The sequence below is a fragment of the Euprymna scolopes genome, chromosome 6 (assembly GCF_053919585.1).
Source record: "Euprymna scolopes isolate OS-2025 chromosome 6, ASM5391958v1, whole genome shotgun sequence".
NCBI lineage: Eukaryota > Metazoa > Mollusca > Cephalopoda > Sepiida > Sepiolidae > Euprymna > Euprymna scolopes.
The window spans coordinates 121,497,828-121,522,957 of NC_136487.1; the positions used below are offsets into that span (position 1 = coordinate 121,497,828).

The window sequence follows — 25,130 nt, forward strand, 5'->3', positions numbered from 1 at the left end:
TATATTTAAAATTTAATATATATACGAGGGGCGTGCATGACTGAGTATATTAATAAGTTCGTTTTAATAATTTTTAAATAGAAAATGTAGACTTTTAGTATTAATGTCAGAGTGAGAAAAAATTCAACTTTATAGATATATATATAGATAGATAGATAGATTAATAATGGAGAGTCGGTATCTGTCTGTCTGAAATCCAAACTATGCTATTACTTTTATTAATTATATTATTGTATTATTTTTCAATGCTCAAACCGAGGTGGGGGCAATATGAGGCTAGTGTAGTATCTGTTCTGTTGTTATGAAACCATCCTTTTAGGTATTAGGGCGTCTTTTTTGAGGGGGCAGAGCAGTGTAGTAGATATTCGTTGTCATGATACTATTCATTACATCCTCCTTTTTTGGATGAAATAGTGTAGTATCTGTTGTGAAGCCATAAGACATCCTCCCAGGTATTGCCTCTTCCTTTTGTGGAGGGAGTAATGAAGTATCTGTACTGTGAAATGAAACTATCCTCCCAGGCATTACCTTTTCCTTTTCTTTGTGGGGGGGGGGTGCAGCATAGTATATGTTTGTTAGTCACGTATACTATCAAATGCATGCAACCATAGGGAGCATATTTTTTACTAGTTTTATTGATATACAATTGAATGAACGATACAGTGTACAGTGCTCAGGTGCAATATAACTCTGCAAAAAATGCACGTACAATTGTCAGGAACAGTGTACGAGTCGCGATTTATATGTATGCATGTATTTGAAGAGGGGAGAGAAGCATCAGGTGTACTTTTGGCAAATTTCAGGAATCATGAAGGTTCCAAAGAATGCAATATCTTGCCAGCCAACAACTGATGCAGACAGTCTGTTCTATGGTTCAGCAATTGTGAGCATGAGAAAATATTTCCGAAAGTCATGAAAACTGTTTTTTTCTGACATTGTAGGTATGTTCACACGTATAACATCAAAAACGGACTCAGATGAGATGGTTAATAAATTTTTTGGTGTTTACCAAGTCAGTTGCTTCAATCAATTCAATCCCATGGAAGCAAGGGATTAAGAACATGACAGCTGTCAGATGAAGAGATTAGCTTAATTGCCTATCTCTGAATCGTTTCCAGGCAATCAGAATTCTAAGAAAGATGGTAGTTCCAAATTGATGATGTGAATTCTAAGTATCGTTGCACCATAGCTTCAAAGGCAAGTCATGACCAAGATCTTTCGTATTCCCTCTCTTCTGATCTTGAGACCGTGGTGTAATGAGGAAAAAGGTGGTTAGTTAATTTGAATGCATCAAAAACCAAACTTCTCCTTTCATCATAATTGCTCTGACCCTCATCATGGTCCAATTGAAATGGATAGCTCTCGTTTTGGAGAAGCTCCATGTTTTGACAAGCTTCTAGGACTGACCTTACTGCTGATCTGAAATGGAACATATACATCAAATCTATTGCCCAGATCGCTGGAAAAATAGTTAAATCACTCTACAGCACCAGAAGGTATCTCACTGCCGATGCAATCCTCTATCTGTATAAGAGCCAAATACCCCTTAAAATGGAGTACTGTTGCTACAACTGGGCAGGAGTTGCTCGGTGCAGCCTATCCAGCCTTGATAAAGTTTAAAACCGACTTCAAAACCTAGTAGGTGATGCCCTTTTCTCTTCCCTGCAACCTCTTTCCTACAGAAGAGACGTTGCAAGCCTGTTTCTGCTCTGTCGTTATTTTCATGGCAAGGGCTTGACTAAGCTCCAGCTAAACTTCCACAAAAACACTTGACTAGCTATACTTACTATATACGATTTTTCCCATCCTCTATCTGTGCCTAAATCTAAACGCAGATTCCATGAAAAAAGCTTCTTTCCCAGAACTGTCTGCCTTCCTGGTTGAATACAACATGGTAGCCTTCAAATCCAATGTAAACAAGTTCTTGTTAAGCCGTCCTCATAAATAATCAAATTCTACCAAATTTTCATCATTAACGATTACTATACTACCACCTTACGTTTATTAACCTTATCCTTGAGTGTCATTCGGGCCTTTATAAGTGGTGACTCCCAAGTGAAAAAAAAAAGCTGTATATAATTCTAAATAGATAGCCAGAAATGCATAACAGAAGTTTTGCTGCAAAGATAACTTCAGTGTTTTGGACAATTTTAGAGATTTTATTTAATTTGCAAGGAAGTTTTGTTGATATTAATGTTGTGGAGGAATTATATGGACTTTTTTTTTCTGTTTTTGTTTCTGAATTTTTGAGATGAGAATTGATATTTCGTATTATTTGGACTATTTGGATTATTCGTATTATTTGGATTACCAAATCTTATCTTGACTATTATTATATATTCCGGCCAATGTAACCTCCGATCGTCTTCAGGTTTCTCTTGTCAAACTCGGGAATCTTTCTGTTGAACTCAAGACCGATGGCAAAATGGATAAAATACTTGGTAAAATTCAGTTGTAAGTGGCCCTCTTCTGGAGATTGAACGTTGAATTCTAAGTGCAGGCAATACTCAGAATACAATTGAGAATTTCTTAGGACTTCTACCCAGTCATTGTTGACGAAACGAGAACATGCTACTCCTATGGATTAAATAAAAAGGTTCTGTTGGAAATTTCCAAGTTTGACATTCAAGATAAGAACAGCAGTACGAATAATCCAAATAATATGGCTTTTTTTTTCTCCAAAAATACTGATTCATTTGTTCTGAGTTAGCTGCAATTGTTTGTATGTAATTCATTGCTATATTGTATTCAGGTCCGATTTTAGGAAATATTTATTAAGCTCAAGATCTGCCCTTTTCATTTCAGGGCACAGCTTTATGTTATCTGCATATTTCAGTACTGTAGCATTCTTTGAGTTCACAACTATGTCATCAATATATGTAACAAACAGAAAATAACTCATAGTCCTCATATTTCATGAGTTATGTTTCTGACAAAAAGGGAAGAATTGCTGTTTTCTAGTTGAGAATCTATTCCATTTAACATGTTGGCAAGTTTTTGCCTTGAAGTACTATTTTTTTAGTTCTTTACATCAAGTGGCTTCATGTCTTGTATGAAGCGACTTCCATTGAAAATAAAAGGATCCCTGTGGTACACCTAATGACATGTCCTGGTTGGGAATTTTGGGTTTTGTTTTACGACATATAAAGCCTTTTAGAATTATTTAATGTCGAATTCAATCATTTCGATAACAGTTTTTTATGCTTAATATTTTACAATATTTTCTAGATCCTATTTTAATCAATTATCACCCCAAACAAGGCACAGTGCCACTTTGAAGTAGGGGGCTACTATCCGGGACATAAGTTACAGGTGTATTATGAAGAGAGATGAGTAGCAATATATGTGTTCACATTACACTTGAACTTCTGCATGTCTAATTATCTTTGAAATAAACCCAGAAAACTAATATTAATCTTTTAAAGGAGTTTTACAATTAATTTATTTAACTTCTTCAACATTTAGCTGAATTGGTTAGCTCGCCGTGAAAACATTTTCATAACTTTTTTTTTCACGTATACAAATATTTTTTTCCTTTAGGAAAAAAACTTTAGTCTCTAATCTTTCAAATGCAACAAAAAAATAGTCGGAAACCTACCAAAAAATTATGATAAATCGGCTTTCAAAACTAGGTCCCCCTATTTTTGTCCACCCAGTTTTCTACTATATAAATAGTTTCTATTTGATACTTTCTATTTCATCCATTAATTCATTGGATCACTGAATGAAATGAAATCTGTGTATATATTAATGATTCAATAAAACCTTTTCAATTTTTTCTTTTTACAAAGGAGTCACCACTTATCAAGGCCTCGAAACCATTCGAGGATAAAAGTTAATGAGTATACAGTGGTCAAAGGGAACATGTAGTAATCGTGAGTTGTGGAAATTTAGTAAATTAGGGGATGGTTCATGTAGAATTTGTTCGCGTTGGACTTGAAGACAACCAAATTGTAGTCAGTTGGAAAGCAGGAAAATGGAAGAGAGTTCCACAGGCGTGCAGTTCTAAGAAAGAAGCATTGTTCATGGAATCTACGTTTAGTTTTAGGCACAGATAAAGAGTGTGGGAAATTATTGATAGTGGTTTCAGATAGACGAGTGTTTTTCATGAAAGTCAGGACAGGGGGGAGCATAAATTGGAGCTCAGACGAGCACTTGCCATGAAAATAACGATAAAGCAGAGACATGCTCACAATGTCTCTTCTGTGGGAAAGAGGTTGTAGGGAAGAGAAAAGGGCATCTCTCACTAGGCTACGAAGTCTATTTTGAACTCTGTCAAGAGAGGATAAGCTGTTTCTAGCAGCTCCTGCCCAGATGTGGCAACAGTACTCTATCTTTGGACGTACCTGGCTATTACATATATAGAGAATTGTATCAGCAGTGAGATATCTACTAGAGCATTAGAACGATCTCACCATTTTCCCAGCAGCCTTTGCAACGGATTGGATGTATGTGTTCCGTCTCAGATTGGGAGTAAAGGTCAGACCTAGAAGCTTGTCAAAACATTTTAAGAAAGACAACCCTTGGAATGAATGTGGTACTGTGGTGACTGAAATGATTTTAGTTAACAGTAGGATAGACAAGTTTAAGTATTTGTGACCAAGAATAACTAAGGACACCCATTTACGCCACACTTTTGATTGGCTTTGTGCCTAATTTGTTAAATTTGTATTTTTTTAATATATTTTTTGCAAATAAATATTTCAAAGCGTAGTATCTGTTTTGATACTACAATTCATCTATTCTGTGCCTGCTCAGTGAAGGAAAGATCAGGTTAGACTGAGGCAATTTAAAATTTGGTCCCAAAAGACGACCTTTTAGGAGAGCTGTATTAAAAAGCGACCCTCTGTGTCGAAATCTGCCCTCTTGTGGAGAGAAATGAATAGGAACTAAGAGGATGAGTCTACATCCCCTAAAGCCCCCAAATTGGGGTCTCACCACAGAAAGAACTTTAAGGTCATATCCAGGATCAGGAAAGAGATTAAAAGAATAGAATGGAGAAGCATAGGAAAGAAAATAGCAAAGAAAGAAAGAAAGAAAGAAAGAGAGAGAGAGAGAGAGAGAGAGAGAGAGAGAGAGAGAGAGAGAGAGGTTAAAATGTGTGAATAGAAATAAATCATAATAGAATAGATAACAACTTGATTGGCTGAAGAGGGAGGGAGAAAGACTGATAATGCAAATGACTGTTAACAATAAAACTGAGAGAAAGAAAGAGTGAGTGAGAGAGAGAGAGAGAGAGAGAGAGAGAGAGAGAGAGAGAGAGAGAAAGAGAGAGATGAAAATGTGTAGAAAGAAAGAAATCATAATATAATGGGTGATAATTTGATTGGTTGATAGATGTGTGAAAGAGAGAGAGAGAGAGAGAGAGAGAGAGAGAGAGAGAGAGAGAGAGAGAGAGAGAGAGAGAGAGAGAGAGGGGGGTTGGAGAGAGCGGGGGGGGGGAAATGAAGAAAGAGATACTGACAATACCAATGACTGAAAGAACTAGGAAACTAAGACTGAAACTGCGGAAGATATATAAATATATATATAAGCGACTGAGAAAGACACTGGCAATGTTTTTTTTTTTTTTTTTTTTTTTTGTGGGGGTAGAAATACAGAAATGCAACAGCTACATTAAGAGTAGTTGATGAAATTACCACTTCGTTAATGTTGGCAGGATGGGGATAGAGTCGTCTGCCCCACTGCAATTTGAAAACAATCCAGATGAAATCAATAGAACAGTGTTTGCGATTTCAACAAAATAAATAAATAGAATAAATAAATGAATTAATAAATAAACAGTGAAAATGATAATTCATAATGTAATGACAAAAAGATAAAGGCAATGCAAAAAAATAAAATAAAATAAAATAAAATAAAACCAAAAATAAAACGGTTCTATGTTTTACAATCAATGGTTGAATGATAAAGTATGAAGGAAGTGAAAGCTTCACAATGCATGATGGGTAATTATGCTTGGATGTAGCAAAGTTTACGATGATAAAATTAACTTATGACTGCTGATGTATATCAATATTTTTTTATATTGGAAATTTATTTCAGATATATGTAATGTATTAAAACTGCTTGTTTTTGTTGATGCTATTGTTTGCACGGATACTATTTCTAAATTCTCGCTTCTCTTATTTTGTCCTTTAATCATCTCACATTCCTTCAGCACTGTTTCTGACAAAGGGAGAAGAAGTGCTGTGGTCTGTTGAGATCTATTCATATAACGTTTATTGTTGGATAGTTTTTGACCATGAAGTGGTATTTTTGTAGCACCTTACATTAGGTGGCTTTATAGTGCTTTGTCAGGAGCGATTTCATGGAATAATAAAAAACAAAATAAAAAAAGATAAAAAGTAATTTATTTAGCCCACAGGATTGGATATAAACAAAAGACGTCACAAAGTGAAAAATGCGACTCGTTTATTCAAGGATAGCACTTCATCAGACCAAAAAAGAATGGATATTCGATGATGATGATGATGATGATGATGATGATGATGATGATGATGATGATGAGTTTGAATATCGATTCTTTTTTTTGGTCTGATGAAATGTTATCCTTGATTTAATAAAAAATCATAACTCCTGTATTTATTGGTATGGTAGTCTGATTTTCTGTGCCATTCTACAAAACGAGTTTACCATGTTTTGGATTTGGTTCTCGCTGTGTGCTACCCAGGCTGTGTCATCTGCAAATAGCAGTTCTTTTATCAGCTCGTTTTGAGGCTTTATCTTTGCTCTCAGTCGTGCCAAGTTGAACAGTTTGCCGTCAAATCTTGAACGAGTAAAGACGCCTTGATGGAGTTTTATTAGTACCGCCATCTACAGCTATGAAGGACTGCGTGGTAATGGTGGTGGTGGTGATAATGATGATGATGATGATGATGATGATGATGGTAGGTATTGTTTTTCGTCGTTATGTATATTGCTTTTATTTACTGCGTATTGTTTTTATATTAAACTTATTAATAAAAAATATGAGTAGCTAGCATAACATTAACATTAATCTTATATTTTTCATGCAATATTTTACATTATTTTTTAATTATAATAATCACATTTGTTTTTCTTAACGTTAAAAGCGTTTCTTTTTTTTCATTTTTTTTTAAATTAAAAAAGAACATTTAATAATTTTCTAAATAAAAAACAATACGATCATTATCCTCGCTTGTTGATCAAACCAACAGATACATCACTATTCAGATCACCTTATTGCCTTCTTTCTTTTCTACATTCACTCCTGATCACATGATCCATCACCATTACAATTAGCAATATCTACTGTTATGCAAATTTGAGCTCATTTCAACACTAAAAATAATAATAATTGTTTAAACTTTTTTAAAACTCTAGTTCATAAATTAGTTTTATTCATTTAAAATGCCTGGAAGAACTACAGCAAGAATTATTATTGGTTAGTTTTTAAAATTAAAAAAAAAAAAAACTGCTACATCCAAATCTGCGCATGAATTGTATTTAAGTTTCTTTTCATTTAAAAAAAAAAAAATCAAAACAATTAAAGTGAAAAAAAGGAGAAAAAATTTGCATATTTGAAATATAGAGAAAGACATTCTGGGAATAAAAAATTTTTTTTTTTAAATCACTCATAATAATAAAAAAAGTTTTAGATTAATAAGTACAATAAATGGCAATGAAATATAAAACTTGTACATAAAAATCTGGATGTTAAAAAACATATTTCGTTGTTTCAACAATATTATATATATATATATATATATATATATATATATATATATATATATATATATACATACATATATATATATATATATATATATATATAAATGTATATGTATGTATATATATATATATATATATACATATACGTGTATGTATACATATATATATATATGTTTGTGTGTTTATGTGTGTTTTTGTGTGTGTATATTAGTGATGGGACGATTCCAATATTTTTCCCGATTCCGATACAATTACCGATTCCGATTACGAGTCCTTATAAATCTCTAAATATTTAAATATAGAGTCGTTATTTTTTCCGATTACCGTAAAAACATATGTTAAATGTGCACATATTTTCTTAAACGAAAAAAAAACAACGAAAAAACAGTACACTTGTATGAATCATCTATCGGTTTTAGTTTTACTAGTAGTTAAAAACCAATAAATATTTATTATTTTATAATTATTACCGGTAAAGGTAGATTTTGCTTTAAACACATTCAAATAAGCCAATTCAAAAAGCCAATTGAAAGAATCGTTTTGGCATCGGAAAATATGCACTAATTTTTCCGATTCTGATACCCCTAAATGTTCCAATTTTTCCGCTTCATGTTTCCAATTAATCGTCCCAACACTAGTATATATATATATATATATATATATATATATATATATATATATATATATATATATATATATATGTATATATATATATATTTATATATATATTAAAATAAATGCTTTTAAATAAATACAGAAATATAAAAAAAATGTAGCAATTTATTAAGAAAACATGGACGACAAGGAAAGAAAATGAAAAGAATTATTCAAAACAAAATGGCTACGAAAACTGCAAAAGCTCATTTTAAGGCATGGATTAAACATACACTTCAAACAGTATTAATAAAACTTTATTTCAATACATTCAACATTGTTTAAAAAAAAACTTCTTCAATGTAATATTATAAAACAAAACGCATAGATATCAAAGTTTGGATGAAGATAAATAATATGTGTTTTGTACTCATTTATAAGCACTGAAAAAAAGTAACATGTTTCTTGTATTGATCACTCAGATTTAAATTGGCATATATGTTAGTTTTGTAATGAATGTAGATATTCACATATGATTGTGTAATCTAAAATATGGATCTCATTCAAAAATAATTCTATGTCAATAAAAGTCATAATAGTGGTATATATATATATATATATATATATATATATATATATATATATATATAGAGAGAGAGAGAGAGAGAGAGAGAGATAGAGAAAGAGAGAGAGAGAGAGAGAGAGAGAGATACAGCTCTACTTTGTATCGAGCACTTTTGAAAAATATTGTTTCTAATTCATTCTATCAATATGTTTGAACTTAAGTAATATATATATATATATATATATATATATATATATATATATATATATATAATTTTTTAAATACAATTGGCGCTCTCCATAGGGGGGTACCAAATTGGTTAAAAGGAAAATTATTCCCAACTCGCATTTAGGTAAAAATGCACTTTCGTAAATAATCGAATTCATTCAAAACGTATCGCAAAAACAAAAACAAATAACATCCCTCTCTCTCTCTCTCTCTCTCTCTCTCTCTCTCTCTCTATATATATATATATATATATATATATATATATATATATATATATATATATATATATATATATATATATAAAGTAAAACTCCTTTAATTTGAACTTCCTCTAAAGTTGGACTTCCTCTCATTTGGACTTCTTCTAAACCTGGACTTTCACTAAACTTGAACTTCGTCATTGAAATTGTATTAGCATATTTGATGCGGAGTTGCAGTAAAACTGTTTACATGGTTTAGTCAGATATTGCGCAGAAATGTTACTATTGATACTATGTAATTAATGTAGATTAGCTATTGATAATTAATTTACACTAACTTTATTTTTTTTTTCAGATCGCTATATTTAAAATAGTGTAAAACAGCCCATCACAATGCCTTGTAACTCTAAAAGAAAACAAGTGACACTGACTTTACTCGATAAACGTCAAATTATAGAAAAATTAGATGCTGAAAATAGCGTTATATTGGGAGATTATAAGATTAGAAAAAGTACACTGTTTTACATCAAAAAGAAAAAGGAGGAAATATTGAAGGCTGCTCCTTTCTCTTCAAATAAAAGACATGTCAAAAGAAGGACTCTTCACAGACCAAAGCACGTTGAATTCGATCGAATATTACATGAGTAGTTTGTAGCAAAAGGGAATGAAGGTATAGAAATATCTGGGACCATGTTAATTGCTAAAGCAAAATCTCTAAAGGAAGAGTTGAATATCGCAGAAGATATGGAATTCAGGGAAGGCTGGCTTAGGAGCTTTAAGAGTAGACATGGTATAAGACAATTAACAATGTCAGGCGAACAACGGTTTGCTGATACACACGCAGTATCAAATTATTGTGACAACTTCAAGACGATAATTGCCGATTATGGTTTAACACCAGAGGATGTTTACAACGCTGATGAAAGTGGCGTAAATTGGAAGTGCTTACCTACAAAAGCATTAGCCGGATCCGAGGAGCAGAAAATAAAAGGATTCAAATTAAATAAAGAAAGACTAACAGTGATGGTATGCGCTAATGCTTCTGGAACTCATAAACTTAAACTTCTTGTCATCAGCAAATCAAAGTGTCCCCGAGCATTGAAAGTATCCTATTATATTATTATGCCAGTATCCTATTATTCTTCACGAATGGATGGCTGAATCAACAGTTGTTTAAATAATGGTTTTTGCAAGAATTTGTGTCATTTGTCCAGAGGCGTTTTCTTGAATTAGGTAAACCTGATTCAAAGTGCTTGCTTCTGTTGGAAAATTGTAGAGCACATCCTCCTGAGTCAGAACTAGTCATCTTGCGGGAATATTTTTGTGTGCTACTTACCATCTAATGTGACTTCTCTCATCCAACCTATGGATCAAGGGATTATTTGGAACTTAAAATGTTTCTACAGAAATGATTTCATGATGAATATGATAAATAGTATCGTGAGTTAAAGCAATCTTCATCGCCATTTTACTATCAAAGATGCCATATTTTCTCTCGCAAGTGCATGGAATCAAGTTCGAGCAAGCACATTAACAAAAGCATGGCGTAAATTATGCCCAGCGCCAAAGGCTTCTGAACTGAAAGAATCAGAGAATACATCTGATCAAGAAAAAATTCTTGAAACCAAACGGTTACCGACCAACCACGCTGTTCTTAAATCACTTAATGCAAATGATGTTGAAATGTGGGTGCAACAAGATGAGGAAACTACTGAAGGCAGTAATGGTGATGGAAATAGTGACAGCTCCCGTTCTCTTGACCCTAATGTAAATAACCAAGAACACTCTGATGAAGCAATATCATGAGATGATGCAGAAAAGTCTATGGAGACGGTTATAAAATTTCTAGAAAAAAGTCCTTACTTTAGTGACAACTATGTTTTGCAAGCAATGTCACTCCGAAGAGATATAATCATAAAGAAGCTACAGAACCAAGAAATTGTAGATTTTCGTGATCGCTTACGGAATACAATGGCAGTGCCCGAGAGCTCAATCGATGAAAATAGAAACTGCAATGAGACTCATTCAATGAATAAATAAAAAAAAACTGTATTTTACATAAATGTATGATTTCTGTAGATGATAACTTAGGTAATAAATACCTAACAAGTAAGAGTAGATTTAATTTATTTTCAACGAAGCGGATGTTCAAATTATAGGATTTATACTGTAGATATATATATATATATATATATATATATATATATATATATATATATATATATATATATATATATATATATATATATTCCTGTAGAAATATATTTACTTATTATATATCAATCCTTATATAAGAAGCTCAATGTAGTTACAGAGCAATATAGAGAATAAATGACAAAAAGTTATATTTCAAAATTCATGATGTTGACCATCTTATAATTTATTTCTTTAATTCAGTTGACTTATACAAATCAACTAAAATAAAGGAATAAATTAAAAGATGGTCAACATTATGAATTTTGGAATATAACTTTTTGTCATTTATTCTCTCTCTCTCTCTCTCTCTCTCTCTCTCTCTCTCTATATATATATATATATATATATATATATATATATATATACATATATGCATATATATATGTGTGTGTGTGTGTGTGTGTGTGTGTGTCTACTATTATATAAAAGTCACTTTGTGTGTGTGTGTGAGTTCCGTCCTCATAGGTTACGAAACGACTGAGTCTATTTTTGCAAATTTCGCATAAAGCTAATTTATATGTCCGGCAGTGTTCTTAGATATGTTTTGTACAGAAATTCATCCGATAAAGTATCGAAAATCGAAAAAAAAATCCAATCTTAAAAATAGTCTTTCTCTTTTCATAGATAAAAAGGAATTAATTTATGTTACACCGGTGTAACGTTGGCCGGGATAACGTAAAATATTCCCCTGTAAAATTTTTTTCTATTTTATCTATGAGAGAAGAAAGACTATTTCTAAGATCGACAAGCCCAAATATCGGCTGACGTGATATTATAAACAAACCCAGACAGAATTTAATGAACGACATTATTATTATCAAATTTTGTTTTTTTTTTCAGCGAATTAGTCCACTGGGCAAATTATTCCTCGTAATATGTATTATTCAATAGAGGATTAAATATATAATAATACATATGCAATTTGCATAAAGTAAAATATCATGTCTAAGTTTATTGTCCAACCGGACAAGGCCGAGCGTCCAGCTAGTATATATATATATATATATATATATATATATACACTTGTGCCCGATATTATTCATACCCCCCCCCCCCCTTGAAAATTGAGTTTATTAGGTGTAACTTTGTAAGAATTTATTGTTTACGTCCATATTGATACATATTCTTAATAAACCTCTTCTGATCATTTTCGTCATTTTAAAATCTCGGGATACTTGTAATAAAAGAAATATACAGCTATTTATAAAATCTGCAATGTTCAAAAATAATCATACCCCCCTTATTTTTTCAGTATTAATCGAGTTTCTGACTGTTTGTTTTCTGTTTGATTCTTATTTTGAATGCTTTTATACAACCTTTGATTAATTTCATTTCGTTTTTTGCATTTTTCAGAAATTAAAATGATATCAACTGAAAACCAATAAAAGAATAAAAATTATTAGAATGGGGAAGAAAAAAGAGCTTAGTAATGATCTTAGGACTAAAATTGTGAATTCACATAAGGATGGTTTAGGTTACAAGTCAAGTTCCAAGAAATTTGAGGTCCCTACAGCAACAGTACAGAGCATCATCAAAAAAATCCAGAGCCACCACACAACAAACAACTTGATTGGTAGAGGAAGGAAAAGGAAACTGTCTGCTAGAGCCACCAGGAATATTGTAAGAAGTGTTAATGCAAATCCAACCACCACTACTAAGGACATTTTAGAAAATCTGGAGTCTTCTGGCATAAAAATATCAAGGCAAACATTGCAAAGGACTCTGCACGAAAATGGTCTGAAAGGAAGAAGACCAAGAAGGACTCCATTGCACACCGGAAAACACCTTGCAGCACGTCTAAAGTTTGCTAGGACCCATGTGAATTCTCCAGAGTCCGTTTTCTCAAGTATTTTGTGGACTGACGAAACAAAAATTGAATTGTTTGGCCATATGGATGCTTCTTACGTTTGGAGGAAGAAAGGAGAAGCTTACAACCCAAAGAACACCATACCCACGGTGAAACATGGTGGTGATAGCCTAATGTTTTGGGGCTCCTTTTCGGCTAGTGGTCCAGGTAGTTTGGTCAAGATGGATGGAACCATGAAGAAGGAGCAATATTTGGAGATACCCCAGAAAAACATTAGACAGGATGCGGAGAAGCTCCATTTAGGACCAAACTGGGTCCTTCAACAGGATAATGATCCAAAACATACTGCCAAAATAGTCAAGAAATGGTTTGAGGATAATCAAATTAATGTTTTGGAATGGCCTAGCCAGAGTCCCGATCTGAACCCTATCGAAAATCTCTGGCACATAGTGAAAACTGAGGTTAAAAAGCGGAAACCTAGAAATTTGAGGGATTTGGAGAACTACTGCATTGAAGAATGGTCAAAAATCAGTATTGATGCTTGTAAAAACCTTGTTGATAAATATCCCAAACGGTTACAGGCAGTTATTAAGAATAAAGGGCATGCTATTGACTATTAGTAAGAGAGGTATGAATAATTTTGGACTAGTGCCATTATTGTTTTTCTTAGTATAATGTTTCAAACTTGCATAATTTATTTATTTGTTGAGTTTAAATTAAATGCTTATGCTTGATTTATTGTTTGAAAGCCCTTTAATATTGTCTACCTTCTGGTGTGAGCAATATTCTTATAGAAATCTCAAAGATCCGAGGGGTATGAATAATATCAGGCACAAGTGTATATATATATATATATATATATATATATATATATATATATATATATATATATATATATATACTAGCTGGACGCTCGGCCTTGTCCGGTTGGACAATAAACTTAGACATGATATTTTACTTTATGCAGATTGCATATATATATATATATATATATATATATATATATATATATATATATATTCGTTTTTAGAAAGTTCTACTTTGTATTGTGTACTTTTGAAAAAATATCCTATTAATATATTTTGACTTAATTCATATATATATATATATATATATATATATATATATATATATATATATATATATATATATATATATATATATATGTGTGTGTGTGTGTGTGTGTGTGTGTTGTGTGTGTGTGTGTAAATATAAATTAAGTCAAAATATATAAATAGGATATTATTTTTCCAAAGGTCTCTATACAAAGTACAACTTTATAAAAATAAACTTACAAACAACAAAAAAATAGTTGCTATTTCCTCTGAGGACTTAAGGGCAGAACAGATTTATTGATTGATATAATAATTAAATGAATGATTTTTGCGTTACGAAACAGGTGCTGTCAAGAATTGTGAATGTCAACGTACTTAAAGGAATAAATTGTAACATGGAGAACATTATGAACTTTGAAATTTGGAATATAGACTTTTGTCATTTGCTTGTTATGTGCTCTGTAATTACATTGAGCTTCATGATTTAAGGATTGGTATGAATAAAAGGTGAAATATAATTGAAAAAAAAACATATTTCCATATGAACATATATATATATATATATATATATATATATATATATATATATAACTACTTCATTTACTCACATAAATTTAATATACGAAAGTATAGATTTATGCGTAAACTTTAAGTATTTACTTCAAAAGTGCTCAATACGTAGAGCTCCTGACGAATCCTATAAGTGGATGAAACGCAGAATATTCAGTGTAGCTTAATCGCCATATATATTTTATAAATTACTATATATATATATATATATATATATATATATATATATATATATATTATTTTATGTATTTTATGTAAATATTTTCAGTATCTACTTTGATAGTGCTCGATACGTAAGTAGAGCTAGGTACCAAGTTTTGAAAATATATATGGAAATGAAGCTACACGAAATTTTCCTTGTTTAATGCTCGTGAGGATTCGTCAGTCTGACGAATCCTCACAAGGATTAAACAAGGAAAATTCTGTGTAGCTTAATTTTCGAAACTTAATATATGTGTGTGTGTGTGTGTGTATTTGTTTGCTTGTGTGTTTATATATATATATATATATATATATATATATATATATATATAAAATGAATATAATTTAATATATATATATATACATATACACACACACACACACACATATATATATATATATAAAATGAATATAATTTAATATATATATATGTATATATATATATATATATATATATATATATATATATAATGAATATGATTTCAAATAATAATACTATTGACGCCAATGTAGATCCATTAGTAATCAACAAAAAGCTGCAAATAATATATAAAAATTATAAAAACATATTGCAAATTGTGTACCTGTCTGCCTTAAGATGGGTAATATATATATATTATTTCGTTGATGAATATAAATATCTTATAAAATACAAAATTCAAAATATTTCATTCACTAACATGTTTTGACCCCCAAAAATGGCTTCTTTGGAATGGTAGAATTAGCATAATCCAAAAATATTCTTCATTTCAATTTTGACCTTTTAGAGTAAGCTAATTTGGAGAAGAAAAATGGCAGATAAGTAACTTAGAACAGAATATATATATATATATATATATATATATATATATATATATATATATATATATATATATATATATATATATATATATATATATATGTATGTATATATATATATATATATGTATGTATATATATATATATATATATATATATATACACACACGCAATAACTGTGTGTATATACACAGAGGCTTAAAACAGCTTTTTTCCATATTGTACTATTTTATCAGACACACACGTACACACACAAAACATGTTGGGAATAATTGAATACATCACGTGTTTTTAATTGGTAATGACCAGTGCTTTCACCCCCTGATTGCTCGTCATGTGGATGCCTTGTTTTCACGGACTGCTCGACTCTAGACGTGAAAGTACTATTCGTGAGTAATTACAGGACACGCACTTTATTCAATGATTATAGCGCTATTTGAAAAAGCAGCGAGCAATGCATACGACTGTAAAACCGAAAATTTGAACTCACTTAATAGACCAATACTCCTACCTATCGGCACACACACACACACACACACACACACACACACACACACACACACACACACACACACACACACACACACACACACACACAATGCTCTCTCTATATATATATGTGTGAGTGTGTGTGTATATATACATATATTATATATATATATATAATGAGTGAGAGATAGAGAGACAGATAGATAACTAATGCTTAGATGTATATAATGCTCGCCATCTCTCTCTCTCTCTCTCTCTCTCTCTCTCTCTCTCTCTCTCTCTCTCTATATATATATATATATATATATATATATATATATATATATATATATATATATATATATATATAGTGAGCCAAAACTAGGTGGTCATTAAAAACATTTATTTAGAGATCTTGTATACTTTCAACTACCGTACTTTGGGCCAAAATTGCGCCGAATCCGGGTATAATTGCGCCAACTAAAAAAAGTGCTCTTTATATGTCTTGTTGCCAAAAGAGCACTTTTAGCTAGTTGGCGCAATTACCCTGGACTTGGCGTAATTACCCCAAAGTACGGTATATGTAATAGAATAAAAATGCTAATGATTATGAAATGTTATTTATCAACGCAAGTGCTCAAACTGTTTTACTTATTGATTTACACAGCTTTGAATTTGCCTCTTACGCTTCGACAAACATTTTCTTCTTTTGGCTCACCCTATATCTATCTATCTATCTATCTATCTATCTATCTATCTATATATCTATCTATTTCTCTCTCTCTCTACATATACATATATATATATATATATATATATATATATATATATATATATATATATATGGAGAGAGAGAGAGAGAAAGAGAGAAAGAGAGAGAGAGAGAGGGGGGAATGTGTAATATTTTGCTGTTATGTGCTTAGCGATAACTTTATTACTGGTATTAATTAGTTAAGGTGAACTAATTAAGAATAAATATCGCTAAAACAATAACAACAAAAATTATTTCGACATGAATTAGTAAGCGATTTACTAATTAGCACGTCATTTCAGAGAGGCTCTTCTTAGTGTATATAACTGTTTATTCATATCAAAATGTTTAGCTACACATTTTCAAACATGTTTCTATTCTAGCTGGAAACTAACTAAGCTTTTTCAGACTACTACTTGGTATGGATACCAATTTTAAAGTATACTTTAGCAGCAGGTTATTATTCAGACATATCTGATTGAACACGACAGAGTTAGTCTTTTTTCCAATCTTAATGGATAGTTTTTCAATTTGTCAGGCGATCTTTTTAATTTCAGTTGGTAACTTATAGAGAATGTCGCCCAAAGGTTGTTTTTCGGCCATATTCTTCTCGAACGCTTTCTTTCGGTGCATCCGATTATCTTCAGGAGCAATTGTTGTTGTTTTCGTTTTCTTTTTCTATTTCTATGAGGCTTGCTGTAATTATAGTTGATTAATTAATTAATTAATTAAATTTTATTTTTTATTTTAATTAGTCATATATGTGGGTGCAGGAGGGTGGGGTCAATTATTTTTTATTTTATTTTGAATTTCAATTTTCTCATTGAATTTTCTCATTCATTTAGTTTTTAGTTAGTTATTAAATATTGTTAGTATATTTGTTCCGGTGTTAAATTAGATCCGGTTCAAAAAGGGTTGTCGTTTTTTTTTATAAGTATGGTTTCTAGTAATTTTAATCGCCGAGTGTAGTTGTTAATGTATCTATTTCTAATGTCGGACGACTGTAGGTTTTTATCGTGGGGTGTTAGATATTGTTTTATGGCACTATTGTCAGCAAAATGATAGGTTAGTCGTCGGGAGAGTGTTGTTGTTGTATGGCCTATGTATGCATTGTATGACTATTTAGAGTGGGAGGCATTCTTCGAAGGGGCAAATAAATTCATACACTACATTAGTTTGGTTTAGTGTGGTGTTAGTGTTGTTATTGCTTTTGATTATTAAATTGGAAGTTTTAAATTTGGTATAATATATTATTAGTTTAATCTTTTTGTTTTGGTCGGTGGGTCTGGTGGGTAATTAGGTTTGTTATTATTTTTTCATCTATTTTTTAGTTAGTGTGTAATTGGTTTTTATAGCATACTTTGATAGTGTCATTTTTGTTAGGGTTAGAATTTATGTTTTTATTGTGGAGTGAGTTTAAATATAGTTTTATGCGTTTATCCGCGATTTTATTGGGAAAGTTATTATTTATTAGGGTTTGTTTTATGTTTGTTAACTCTTTGTAAAATATTTGTCGAGTTGATGCTATATTGTATGCGCTGTGAATCAAATTTTTTATATGAGCGGTTTTATATTTTTCCGGGCATTTACTATCCATTAAGATCGGAAAAAAGAATAACTCCGTCGTGTTCAATCAGATGTGTAGCCAATTCTACCCTTTGCGACCAAGGCCGCCAACCCCCAATATTTCCTCCTGTATCAGAAAACACACTATATGATATACAAATATCTGTATGTGATGTTGTCAAGCTAATCAAAAACTTTGATTCCAGTAAAGCAACCGACCCTGACGGTATTCCAATTATAGTACTCAAAAAACTTCAACTAGAACTAGCACCTATACTTACAAAACTGTTTAAACGTTGTCTTAAGGAAAATTGCTTCCCATCACCCTGGAAAATCTCATCAGTATGCCCTGTATTTAAGAATTCAGGTGATCGTTCATCCCCCTCTCAGTACAGGCCAATAAGCCTCCTGTGCGTCATGAGTAAGTTGCTGGAATCTGTGTTAAATAGAGAAATAATCAACCATCTCAGCAAAAATAACATTCTTAGTGACACACAATATGGTTTCCGTTCTGCTAGATCTACAGCAGATGTGCTTACAGTTATATCTCATAGGATTAGCGAATCTCTCGACAGAGGCAACCTTTCTAGGGCAATGCTCTTGACATATCAAAGGCCTTTGATAGGGTATGGCATAAAGGTTTACTTCACAAGATCTCCAGCTAAGGTATAGCTGGAAATGTCTTCTCAATTATTAAATCATTTCTCTCTGATAGGTTCATAAGAGTAGTAGTTGATGGGCAAAAATCAGAAGCTCACAGTATAAATGCTGGAGTCCCTCAGGGGTCCATCCTGGGCCCAATTCTTTTCCTTATCTACATTAATGATCTTCCAAATCACATCCTTACATCATTCGTAGACATTTTTGCTGACGACACTACCATCTATGGTAGCACATCTAAGACAGTAAACGACCAAGTTCTCTCCGATTCTCTCTCCTCTGATCTTGGGGAAAGGAGTGGCTGGTTACTTTTAATGCATCTAAAACCAAGCTTCTATCTTTACATCATCAACGTTCTGATCCCCATCTGGCATCAATTAAAATGAATGGCTCTCGTCTTGGGGAGGCCTCAAGTTTTGACAGGCTTCTGGGCTTGACCTTTACTCCTGATCTTAAATGGAATACGTACATCAAATCTGTTGCCAAGGCTGCTGGAAAAATGGTCGGATCTTTCTATAGATCCAGTAGATATCTCACTGCTGATGCAATTCTCTATCTATATAAGAGCCAGATACGTCCAAGGATGGAATACTGTTGCCACATCTGGGCAGGAGCTGCTAGAAAAGACTTGTCCTGCCTTGATAGGGTTCAAAATAGACTTCGTGGCCTGGTGGGAGATGTCCTTTTCTCTTCGCTGCAACCTCTATCTCACAGAAGAGATGTTGCGAGTTTGTCTCTGCTTTATCGTTATTTTCATGGAAAGTGTTCGACTGAGCTTCAATCTATGGTCCCCCCTCGCCAAACTTTCACAAGAAACACTAGACTAGCTGAAAACATTATCAATAATTTCCCCACTCTTTATCTGTGCCTAAACCTAAACATAGATTCCATGATCAAAGCTTCTTTCTTAGAACTGCACGCCTGTGGAATTGTCTTCCGTTTTCCTGCTTTCCAGCTGTCTATAATATGGTTGTCTTCAAGTCCAACGTGAATAAGTTTCTGATGAGCCGTTCCACTTAAGTTAACAAATTTACCGAACTTCCATTACTATTGATTACTATAGTGTCCTTTTGACTACTCTACACTCTTTAACCCTTATCCTTGAGTGGCCGATCGGCCTTGATAAGTGGTGACGCCTATGAAAAAAAATATACATATATATATATATATATATATATATATATATATATATATATATATATATATATATACTCTGAAAGTGGAAATCCATTTCCATTGACCTTAATTAATTGTGGAAATTCTTAATTACTTTATTGAATATATACATTATAAAAAGGGACAAATCGAGTTATGTGTTCATCAACGTTTCATCTTTATTTCGAGACTTTCTCTGGATGAAATAAAAACGGAACGTTGATGAACACATAACTCTGTTCGTTCCTTTATATTTCTCTATTTCGTCATACATTATCTATCTCATCATACATTATAAGTATATATTTGTTTACAAACGTATGTATGTGTTTATATATATATATATATATATATATATATATATATATATATATATAACTACTTCGTTTACTCACATAAAATTAATATACAAAAGTATAAGTTTATGCGTAAACTTTAAGTATTTACTTCAAAAGTGCTCAATACTTAGGTAGAGCTAGGTAGTAAATTATAAAATATATATATTCGTCGTTTCATCCTCTCTAGGATTCTTCAGGCTTATCTCTGTGCATGTGTGTGTGTCTCTCTCTCTCTATATATATAAAATATAAATATATATGTATTAGTATTTCATGTATATACATATATAATATAAGGTAAGATAATATATTTCGTGTACATATTGTCAGTAATTACTTCAACAGTGCTCAATATGTGAGTTAAGTTTAGTATTGGTATGAACTATAGCAAGTAAACTACACAAAAAACGTTCAATTAGACGCGGTTAATAATATAAATAATTCTGATTCGGTCGTTAGGTCGAGTAAACATTACCTTGATATAAAAGCAATCACAAATCATCCACAAATTTAGTCTGGCGCCTTCAGGAATGATGAAACACAAAACGTTTCCGTCTAGTTTACTTGCCTCCCCCCTCTCTTTATATATATATATATATATATATATATATATATATATATATATATATATATATATATGTATGTGTATATATATATATATATATATATAGAGAGAGAGAGAGAGAGAGAGAGAGAGAGAGTGTGTGTGTGTGTGTGTGTATCTGTGTTTCGTATGGCAATATGGAAATAGTAAACATTAATAATACAGAACTAATTAATATAACAAACACTGACATCTCACATTAGCTGATTAGCAACAGTAAAAACAACTCTACATAAATAACTAATATCTTTAGGAATTCAAGGAAACAGAAAGTAAGAAATTAAAAATAAATGAATAAGGGATAAATGAATAAAAAGGGGAGTTGAAAAACCAAACAGACCAAAATAATAATTAAAAAAAAAACAAACAAAAAAAAACAAAGCAAAAATATAATAAAATAAAGGAAAGAAAAATAAGGGAGTTGTCTCCCCTTCTTTTTTTAGATTAAACAAACCAAAGAAAATGTAAATATTATCTGGACCAAATTTTCCTTTACAGTAATATTTTTTTCAGATTTTGATTTGCTTTTGCCGATTTTTTGCTTGCATTATGTATTAGCTTAATGAAAATGTTATATATATATATATATATATATATATATATATATATATATATATATATATATATATATATATCAACCTTTCTTCTGAGATAAAATGTACAAAGGAATTGTTTCTTACATGTGTATTGTATCTAAAATTCTTTAGAATAAAACTTTGGCATACATCTCAATCAAAAGCAAATAGTCAAAATAAACACACACACTCACACACACACACACACACACACACACACACACACACACACACACACACACATATATATAGTAATTCGAAGACAGGCTGTTTCACTGTATCACAGCTTTTATGTGTAGCTAGATAAGCAAGTGATATAAACTAATAAAAAAAATTCCCTGCTGTTTAGCAAACTTCTGTTTATTTATTTGGATTTTTATTAGTACAGCATATTTCGAGCACTTTTTTATTTATTTTTTTATTTATCAGCCTTCAGTGAATTCGTTTTTAATATATATATATATATATGTGTGTGTGTGTGTATATACATACATATCTATCTATCTATCTATCTATCTATCTATATATATATATATATATATATATACATATATATATATATATATAATTATTTCAACAGCCAAACAACGTCGCAGCCGACAAGATCCATAGCAGCCAACAAACCAGAAGTTCAAAACTCGAGTTTCGCCTTCATTTGGTCTCATCAGTTAGACATAACCGGACTCGGAATTTGAAACCCGAGCATCTTGCATGCGATGCGAGCACTCTGCCACCTGAGCAATTGTGCCGCACACAAGAAAGTCTAATAAATAACACAGATCAAGCAAACCACGGGGAATCCAACTATGGAATGGACCTACTGTGTCTAACTGATCAGCCCAAATGAGACCGAAACCCGAGTCTTGACTTTTTGGTTTGTTGATTGTCATGCCTATTGCAGGCTGCGACGTTGTTTAGCTGTGGAAATAATTCTATAATCTCTCACATTCTGAAAATTATATATATATATATATATATATATATATATATTTTATCCACACCACAGACATTCACACACACACATACACATACACACACATGTATATATTATATCATAAATTGCAAATATCTGACGTATTTTGTATAATACATTTTTAAAGCAGATATATTATGTTTAACGAAGAATTTTTATCAATCTTTTATTGAATGAAAATTATATATATATATATATATATATATATATATATATATATATATATATATATATATATATATATGTTTCTGAGATTTTCTGAAAAAAATGTCACTATAATGAAAAATTACAGGTCCATGATAAAGTCGACTAAAATTAATAAATGACATAGAACCACTGCATCTATGAGGACTAAGGTAGCCACGGTATTTGTCTGGTGAAGCCAGCACCTGGAGAAGCAAATGGGAGACCTAGATGTACATACTGGTATAATAGTATAATCTGCATATATATATATATATATATATATATATATATATATATATATATATATATATATATATATATTATAAAATATCAACAACAGACGCAATTTTGCTGTATTATGGCTCTGTAGTGTGGCTAGATGTTATGAATTTTCATGCTGAAATTTAAAACAACTGACTGATCAGAAAACCAAGCATTGCTGGTTATGGTTGGATGTGAGCTGGCGTCTAAGTTTTGAATTTCAAAATTTCAAGATTGATGCCTTTGCTTTATCTAGCCACACTGGTGAGTTGTGAACAGGCGAAACAGCTGTGTGTTGATTTATATATATATATATATATATGCACACTGTATACCAATACCTGTATGCTTGAGAGGGGTTCGCAATGAAAGGAACAAAGACATACTGCAGGAATCTCAATAACTAAGGAAGGATCCGTGAGAAGCAGATGTAATGATGTATGATGAGGAAGCTGAATATGAATGCAAGACAGATGTCACATGGTAAGCGGCGGCACAAGATGTATGATAAGGTGTTTCGGCGAGTGAAGATGGGTGATGCCGCATGGAGGTGGGGATAGGCACAGGGGATTTGATTTATCCACATGATGTCAGCATAAAACTCTTGGCCTCATCTGGTTTGTAACAAGTAAGCGGAAGGTGAGGGGGCAGGGGACAAGAACAGCAATCAATAAAAATATAAAATTGAAAAAAAAAAAAAATCAAACAACTTTATGTATATCTATAATATCATTGTCACGTGTTATGTCATTCTGCAAACCGTTTCTAATAATTATTTTAAAAGAAGAGACCGAACAAAAGATTAAATTATGCCAGTCCTTTCTAGACTTTGTGATTGTTTTCTTCTATGTACTTCACCCCCAAAACTTGGGCACTAAGTAAGGAGATGTTTGTTCACATTACATTTAAATTTCTGCATAAAACTCTTGGTCTCATCTCGTCTGTAACACTATGCACCAATACAAACTGTTTCTCAAAACATGAAGCGCTACATGGAACCAAGAACATTGAAGCCGCATATCTATAAGTTTTATAACCCCACCCCCATCTCCCCCATTACCACATCACTGCCCCATCTCCAAAAAAAAAGAAAAGAGTGAAACCAAACAGCCAAGTAGAGAAGGAGGAAGAAAAGGCCGAGGAGAGAGCACTAACCAGACCTCTGCTGGAAAAGTGTAAACAGAACTGTGTTCTTGGGGAGGCTTATTGTCACTCAAATTTCAGTGAATACCAATAGCCGCTGCCAACGAGGAATCAATTGCAAGCAGCTGTTGCAATAATGCAAATTTATTTGCAAATACTATCGAAAGAAGTGAAGATTACTGAAAATCTGGGGAGACTTGTTGTCACGCGGCTTTCAGGGAACACCAAAGGCTGTTATCTTTGATGACCTGTGTGAAAGCTCCTTGTGAGCCAATAATAATAATAATAATAATAATAATAATAATAATGAAAACTAATAACAGTAATAATAATAAAATAATGATAATAATAATAATAATAATAATAATAATAATAATAATAATAATAATAATAATAATAATAAATACAATAGTAAACGGCTATTGTGATTACGCGAACTAATTTGATTAAAAGAGATGGTGAGTACAGGAAATCTGAGGAGACTTGTTGTCACTCAGACTCCAGGGAACATCATAGGTTTTTCTCAAAGAGAAATCTTTTA

The 25,130-nt window shown here is 31.7% G+C and overlaps 1 protein-coding gene across 4 annotated transcripts in view; it reads right to left on the bottom strand.

The window, feature by feature from the left end:
• The window catches only part of LOC145277923 (sodium channel protein 1 brain-like), a 1,166,286-nt gene that overhangs the window by 312,657 nt on the left and 828,499 nt on the right, over positions 1 to 25,130 (bottom strand). For 3 of the 4 annotated variants that reach the window (XM_080129995.1, XM_080129992.1, XM_080129991.1), the window contains one exon: positions 5,640 to 5,684. The exons of the other annotated variant lie outside the window; for it this stretch is intronic. In XM_080129995.1, coding sequence (XP_079986121.1) covers positions 5,640 to 5,684 — 45 coding nt within the window. The remainder of the gene's footprint in view (positions 1 to 5,639; positions 5,685 to 25,130) is intronic. 4 annotated transcript variants of the gene reach the window in all.